The following is an 8,275-nucleotide window of genomic DNA, read 5'->3' as shown; positions in this document are numbered from 1 at the left end:
GGGAGGGGGGGGGTCTGTATTGTTAGATGACAGCTGTGAAAGTATAAAACTGTGTGTATATGAACTTTGTTAGATGATATGAGTTAAAGTATAAAACTGTGTCTACATGAACTTGTCAGACCAAGATGGCGGCGCAAGTTCATTGCAAGGCTTGCGGTCTCTCCAGATTCTACAGAACAGTTGTGCCTTTACATTGTACACCCGACGTGAGCTTTTGGATATTGGTTCACGAATTTCCGACAGTTTTATAGACAACCTTCGACTCCTTCCGAAGATCGCCAGAAGACCCGAGGCTACGCACTCTGCGTCGAGATCGTAAACAAAGGCGGGGGAAGCGCGAAGGAATAAGAGCTAAGCTAAAGCTAACACCCCACTGGCTCTCTTTACCCAGTATTTTCCTTGCCAATGTACGGTCGCTGATGAACCAAAGAGAGGAGATCCGACTCAGCATTGCATACAGCAAGAAATTTTGAACTGTAATGTCATAATCTTCACGGAAACATGGTTAAAGTGGAATATCGGACAATGCTATTGAGCTACCGGGACGCCACACATTCTGGGCGGATAGAACACTAGATGGATCCGGTAAGACCAGAGGTGGTGGATTGTGCATTTACATTAACAAAGCTTGGTGCACAAACTCTACTATTGTTGGGAGACATTGTTCAGCTAACCTTGAAGTTTCTCATGGTTAAATGTAGACCGTTCTATCTACCATGGGAGTTCACTTCTACTATTATCACTGCAGCTTATCTTCCCCCAGATGCTGACGCCAAGTTTGCTATTAAAGACCTTCACGCAGCCATCAGGAAACAACAGACCGTTCACCCGGAGCTGCGTTTATTGTTGCGGGTGATTTTAATCATTCAAACTTAAGGTTAGTGCTACCAAAATTTTACCAGCATGTTTCTTGTCACACCAGAGGAAACAAAACTTTAGACCATGTTTACACAAAGATGGCTGGAGCCAACGTCGCAACACCCCTTCCCCACCTGGGACAGTCAGATCAACCCTCCCCCACCTGGGACAGTCAGATCACCTTTCTTTGTTCCTCACCCCCAATATGCACCTCTCATAAATCGCGTGAAGCCATCAGTGAAGACCATCAAGGTGTGGCCTGCAGGAGCAGATTCATCACTTCATGAAAGGTTCTACACACAGACTGGAGTATGTTTGCTTCTCAAGCCAACAGTGGCTCTCACACGGACCCTGACTGCTACGCCTCCTCTGTACTTGATTATAGTAACACCACCATAGACAATGTTACAACCCAGAAGCAGATCACCACATACCCAAATCAGAAGCCATAGATGAACAGGAAAGTGCAACTCATACTAAAGTCACGCAATCCTGCCTTCGGATCAGGAGATGCACAGGCCTATAGCACATCCAAAGCCAATCTGGAAAGGGGCATCAAATAGGCCAAGCACTGCTACAAGCTTAATAGGCCGAGCACTGCTACAAGCTTAAGATAGAGGGACACTTCTCCAATGCTGACCCTCGAGGCATGTGGCAGGGCATTCAGGCCATCAGTGACTATAAACCCACTCACTCCACCCACGCAGCCACTGATGTCAACTTCCTGAACGAGCTGAATGACTTTTATGCTTGCTTTGAAAGAGACAACAGAGAAACTGCCACCACGCTTAAACCCTCAGCCGACCACCCCCCCATCACACTCTCCTCCACAGATGTCTGCAAGGCACTGAGCAGGATCAGCACGCTCAAGGCTGCTGGACCAGATAACATCCCTGGACGTGTACTCAGGGCATGTGCAGAGCAGCTTGCTGGGGTTTTTACAGACATTTTCAACCTATCTCTTGCCCAAGCAGCCGTACCAACATGCTTTAAATGCACTTCCATTGTGCCAGTGCCAAAACACTCCAGCCCGAGGTGCCTTAACGACTAATGCCCTCTAGCACTCACACCGAACGTAATGAAGTGCTTTGAGCAGCTGGTCATGGCACACCTCGACGACACGCTACCAGCCACATTGGACTCACACCAGTTTGCCTTCCATAGCAAAAGGAGCACAGAGGATGCAGTTTCCATGGCTCTGCACTCTGTGCTCACACATCTGGACAATTAGAACATTTATGCACAAATGCTGTTTGTTGACTTCAGCTCAGCATTCAACACCGTCATCCCGGCTAAGTTAATAGCCAAACTTGGAGACCTGGGCATCAACACCTCCACGTTCAACTGGATTTTGGAATTTCTTACCAACAGACCCCAGAATGTTCGATCAGGCTCCAACTGCTCCACGTCCATCACACTCAACACTGGTGTACCACAGGGCTGTGTGCTAAGCCCGTTTCTCTACTCCCTCTTCACCTCCGACTGCAAGCCTACGAATCTAATTCCATCAGTTTGCGGACGACACTACGGTGATTGGTCTCATCAGCAACAATGATGAGACTGCCTATAGGGAAGAGATCAAGCACCTGGCCACATGGTGCACTGAAAATAACCAGCTCCTCAACACTACCAAAACGAAGGAGCTCATCAGTTTAGCGTGTCTCAAGTTTCAAGTTTCTGGGGATCCACATCTAGGCAGACATGCCCTGGTCAACCAACACCTCCTGCCTGGTCAAGAAGGCTCACCAGCGCCTTTTCTTCCTGAGGACACTGAGGAAGAATCAGCTCTCCTCAACTATCCTGGTGAACTTCTATCGCTGTGCTATAGAAAGCATCCTGACCAACTGTGCAACAGTGTGGTATGGGAGCTGTTCTGTTTCAGAGCGCAAGGCCCTGCAGCGGGTGGTGAAAACCGCCCAGCGCATCACCGGGACTCCACTACTCGCCATCACTGGGACTCCACTACCCGCCTCACCGGGACTCCACTACCTGCCATCGAGCACATCCAGAGGAAACACTGTCTGCATCGAGCTCGCAGCATCCTGAAGGACTCCTCTCACCCAGCCCACAGACTGTTTTCTCTCCTGCCCTCAGGCAGGTGTTTCAGGTGCCTCCGGACCAGGACCAGCAGACTAAAGAACCTTTTTTTCCCCAGAGCTGTCTCTTTATTGAACTCTAATCCTCATTGATCCCACTCCCCTCATATACTGATAGACTCTCCTCTCCCTCCTCACACCTGCCTCCATCTTGTTATCTGCAATATTATAATGTTGACCTGCACTGCTGAGTCATTTACTCTCTTCTGGTTGAGTGGATCCAGCTTCAGGATCTTTGCATCATGTTAAAGTCATATTTATCAGTTTTAGATTTGTAAATATTGTTCAAGTCATAATTACCATTAAGGTAAAATAAATTAGACTTGTATATCGGACTCCAAGTTCAATAATCCGTTAGTGTGTGAAAACCACAGCATGCCACCTAACGTCAGGAGAACCTCTAAAGTGGGACCGGACAAGACCACATTCCTCCAGGGGAGGACCCATCACTGACCCGTCAGGTAGTGTTTGACTCGCTGGATCAGGTGCTTGGTTTGGTTCTTCTCTCTCTCCAGGGAGTCCATGCTGTCAGTGATCTGGTCCTGTAGGTCTTTGGCCCGGTCTTTGGTGTCCTGAGCTGCTCCCTGGGTATCTTTGATCTGACACAAAAATACAACTATAACATTAATTTAATTCAATTCATAGTATCAATTTATAACAAGAGTTATCTCAAGACACTTACAGATAGAGCAGGTCTACACCGCTCTATAATTTACAGATAGAGCAGGTCTAGACCGCTCTATAATTTACAGATAGAGCAGGTCTAGACCACTCTATAATTTACAGATAGAGCAGGTCTAGACCAGTCTATAATTTACAGATAGAGTACAGCTAGACCACTCTGTAATTTACAAGGAAGGCGGTTGGGGGGGGGGTTATGAATAGTGGCAATGATATTCACAATAAAGAAAATGGAACAGTGACTAGAAATAGTAGTTTGTAGTAGTTCATGTCGCAGTTATAACATTTATTTAACATCGAGACAGAAGGAGAAGGTCTCTCTAGCATTTATAAGGACGCCAACGGTACACAGACTACAGCCTTTAATTTGGTTTCTAGTTTCACATCCTAACAGAAGTTATCTCTGGACACTTTACAGAGGGAGTAGGTCTCTCTAACATTTACAAGGACACCAACTGTCCATTGTGTCAAGGAAAACCCTCCTTTAACAGGCATACACCTAAGACTAGTTAATCCTTATTAAGTCTTGGTTTATCTGGAAACTGTTCGACCCCCCTGGAGTAGACCCCGGCCCAGTGGTCTCAGGGTAAACCTGCCTTGGTCTGGGACTCCTGTAAACTGGATGGCAGCAGGACCAGTCGATTCTTGGCCCTCTCTGCTGTCTCTGATGCCATCTGACTCACAGGAAGCACTCCGTCACAGTGTGGACCACCACAGTCCCCGTTTCCCAGATCCAGGGATCCACACAACGCTCCCCCACAGCCAGAACAGTGCTCCAGACCTGGTCCTCCACAGATCTGCATCAGTCCACAACATACTCACTCATACAACACGTTCAGCTGACTGTCACTTTAGGATTATTACCATAGTTTAGACTTCACACACACTCTTAATTATTCATAAGAAGACATAAAGGAACTGCATCCACAACTCTGATTGGCTGATGTATGAGTCATGTGACTCTCCAGTTAATATTTACCTTTCCTGTAAGGTCGAGCACGCTGAGCTCTTTGACCTTGTTCTCCAGCAACGCCCGGTCTTTGCCACCTCCGCCGCTGCTGCACATGCTCAGTTTGCGTTTAACTTCCTGTCTGGTGTCCATGGAAACCTCCAGAGCTTTGCTGGCATTTCTCACTCTCTTCTCATCCAACATGAAGATGGTGTGAAGCTTCTGGATCTTATCCAGCAGAAGAAAGAATAAATCTATTAAAACAAAATACAAATCATAATTATAAAATCTGCACCTCTTACCACCTCTAAATAAAAAAGAATAAATCTAACCTGCAGAACATGGGTTAATAGATATATTCACATCTATAAGAGTGAAGGGTTATCAGAAGTATTATCTGTCTTTATATGAACTTGGGTTAATAGATATATTCACATCTATAGAGCGAACGGTTCTAAGGATTTCTTTGAAGTATTATCAGTCTTTTACATGAACAGCATTACTGTACCCTCACTGTGGTCCCGTTCACCGCCCGGGGCCTCTGTGACTTTCTTCTTCAGGTTATTCAGCAGGGTGCTGAACTCTAGACGAATGTTGTTGATGTCCGTGTTGAGGAGAGCAGACGGGTCAATCAGAATCATTTTGGGGTTGATACTGTACTTCACCTTCCTGTGAGCAAGACAATGTTTTCTTCAGTTCTCTGTGTAGGCTGATGTTGCTGTGAGGCTGTAAAACTCTAAAACCTGCAGAACATACCCAATTTTGGCACACAGTTTCTCCAGCTCATCCAGACTTGGCGGGGAGAGTCTTGTCAGGTTGGCGAGGCCGTCTTGCTTGGACTGCATCTCCAGCGTTTGTTGCCATTGGCAACCATCTCTGGGTCGCAGGTCCTCGCCATGGACAGTGATGAAGGTCTGGATCCTCTGGGCGGCTCGCTGGACATCGGTCACACTTCTGGCCCAGAGGGTGGTGCACTGGTGGCACGCCGCACAGGCCGGGAACGCCGAGTCATATCCAGGGGCACACTCATCACAGAAGGTACCGGTGATGCCGGGCCGACAAAGACACTCACCGGTCTCAGGGTCACATGACGGACGCTCGGTTCCCTCCAAGTTACAGTCACAAGCTGACAACAAGACAAGTCATACAGATAAAACCTTACAAGGCTTCAAGACAATGGTAGAGTGGGTTGTCTCTTTACTCACAGATGCACTGCAGGTCTGGGTTCCCAAAGTGATTTTCTCCACATTCGTCACACTGTCTTCCTCCAAACTCAGGACGGCACGGACACTGCCCCGTCACCTGAACGCATCACCACTTCAGTCAGTTTTAGGAAAATACTTAACCCAATTCATAAAACCAGACCCAAACGGAAAAATATCTCATACAGTGGGGCTCGAAAGTTTGGGCCCCCCAGGTAAAAATGTGTATTAATGTGCATAAATAAGCCAAGAAAAGATGGAAAAATCTCCAAAAGGATCAAATGACAGATAAGACATTCTTACAATATGTCACAAAAAGGAAGATTTTATTTCATCATCGACACTTTCAAAATAACAAAACAAAAAAATTGTGACTGCAAAAGTTCGGGCCCCCTGCAGAGTTAATACCTTGTACCCCCCTCCCCCCCTTGTAGCCAGCCAAGAGTCTTTAATTCTTGTTGGAGGTATCTTCGCCCATTCTTCTTCCAAAAGTCTTCTAGTTCTCCAGATTTCTTGGCTGTCAGTCATGCGCTGCTCCTTTAAGGTCTATCCATAGATTTACATTATGTTGAGGTCAGGAGATTGTGAAGGCCATGGCAAAACCTCACTCTTTATAGTGGGCTGTTCTGTCTGGTGTTGTTCTTGGTCTTCCATATCTTAAGGATGGAGTCCTTAAGGATGCTGCGAGCTTGATGCAGACAACGTTTCCTCTGGATGTGCTCAATGGCGGGTAGTGGGGTCCCAGTAACGCCCTGGGCGGTTTCCACCACCTGCTGCCGTGCCTTGCGCTCTGCAACAGAACAGCTCCCATACCACACTGTTGCACAGTTGGTCGGGATGCTTTCTATAGCACAGCGATAGAAGTTCACCAGGATAGTTGAGGAGAGCTGATTCTTCCTCGGTGTCCTCGGGAAGAAAAGGCGCTGGTGAGCCTTCTTGACCAGGCAGGAGGTGTTGGTTGACCAGGACATGTCCGCCGAGATGTGGATCCCCAGAAACTTGAAACTGGAGAAACGCTCAACAGCTATTCCATTTATGTGGATGGTGTCGTGCGTGCCTCTTGGCTCTTTTCTGAAGTCAACGATGAGCTCCTTCGTTTTGATAGTGTTGAGGAGCTGGTTATTTTCAGTGCACCATGTCGCCAGGTGCTTGATCTCTCCCCTATAGGCAGTCTCATCGTTGTTGCACCGTAGTGTTGTCCGCAAACTTGATGATGAAATTAGATTCTTACACAGGCTTGCAGTCTGAGGTGAAGAGGGAGTAGAGAAACGGGCTCAGCACACAGCCCTGTGGTACACCAGTGTTGAGTGTGATGGACATGGAGCAGTTGGAGCCTGATCAAACATTCTGGGGTCTGTTGGTAAGAAATTCCAAAATCCAGTTGAACGTGGAGGTGTTGATGCCCAGGTCTCCAAGTTTGGCTATTAACTTAGCCGGGATGACGGTGTTGAATGCTGAGCTGAAGTCAACAAACAGCATTCGTGCATAAGTGTTCTAATTGTCCAGATGTGTGAGCACTGAGTGCAGTGCTATGGAAACTGCTTCCTGTGCTCATATTGCTATGGTAGGCGCACTGGTGTGAGTCCAATGTTGATGGTAGGGAGTCTTTTAGGTGTGCCAGGACCAGCCGCTCAAAGCACTTCATTACGATGGGTGTGAGTGCTACAGGGCGGTAGTCGTTAAGGCACTTCGTGCTGGAGTGTTTTGGAACCGGCACAATGGATATGGCTGCTTGGGCAAGAGATAGGTTGAAATAGTCTGTAAAAACCCCAGCGAGCTTCTCCGCACATGCCCTGAGTATGCATCCAGGGATGTTATCTGGTCCAGCAGACTTGTGCGTGCTGGTCCTGCTCAGTGCCCTAAGTACGCGTCCAGGGATGTTATCTAGTCCAGCAGCTTTGTGCGTGCTGATCCTGCTCAGTGCCTTGCAGACATCTGTGGAGGGGAGTGTGATTGGCGGGTGGTCGGCTGAGGGTTTGAGCTTGATGGCAGTTTCTCTGTTGTCCCTTTCAAAGCGAGCATAAAAAGTCATAAAGCTCGTTCAGGAAGTTGACATCAGTGGCTGCGGGGGTGGAGTGAGTGGGTTTGTAGTCACTGATGGCCTGAATGCCCTGCCACATGCGTCGAGGGTCAGCGTTGGAGAAGTGTCCCTCTATCTTCAGCTTGTAGCAGTGCTTGGCCTCTTTGATGCCCCTTTTGAGATTTGTTCTGGATGTGCTATAGGCCTGTGCGTCTCCTGATCTGAAGGCAGTATTGCGTGTCTTCAGTAGGAGTCACACTTTCCTGTTCATCCATGGCTTCTGATTTGGGTATGTGGTGATCTGCTTCTGGGTTGTAGCATTGTCCATGGTGGTGTTAATATAATCCAGTACAGAGGAGGTGTAGCAGTCAGGGTCCGTGTGAGAGCCACTGGTGTTGTGGTTTGGGGTTTTTAGTTGGGTTCATTTTCCCTTTTTCATTGGCCTCCTTGTGTTTTTGTCTGTTTTTCT

General features: G+C 47.6%; 1 protein-coding gene across 2 annotated transcripts in view; it reads right to left on the bottom strand.

Annotated features, from left to right (window-relative positions):
- lamb4 (laminin, beta 4) overlaps positions 1-8,275 on the bottom strand; it is a 55,820-nt gene that overhangs the window by 4,787 nt on the left and 42,758 nt on the right. For both annotated transcript variants that reach the window (XM_034879194.1, XM_034879195.1), the window contains 6 exons: positions 5,790-5,886; positions 5,341-5,710; positions 5,093-5,253; positions 4,615-4,838; positions 4,232-4,432; positions 3,409-3,553 (listed from right to left, as the gene is read on the bottom strand). In XM_034879194.1, coding sequence (XP_034735085.1) covers positions 3,409-3,553; positions 4,232-4,432; positions 4,615-4,838; positions 5,093-5,253; positions 5,341-5,710; positions 5,790-5,886 — 1,198 coding nt within the window. The remainder of the gene's footprint in view (positions 1-3,408; positions 3,554-4,231; positions 4,433-4,614; positions 4,839-5,092; positions 5,254-5,340; positions 5,711-5,789; positions 5,887-8,275) is intronic.

Source organism: Etheostoma cragini, chromosome 8 (assembly GCF_013103735.1).
Source record: "Etheostoma cragini isolate CJK2018 chromosome 8, CSU_Ecrag_1.0, whole genome shotgun sequence".
In the NCBI taxonomy this organism is placed as follows: domain Eukaryota; kingdom Metazoa; phylum Chordata; class Actinopteri; order Perciformes; family Percidae; genus Etheostoma; species Etheostoma cragini.
Note: the sequence above shows the minus strand (reverse complement) of the source record. Positions and strands in the feature narration are given on the sequence as shown.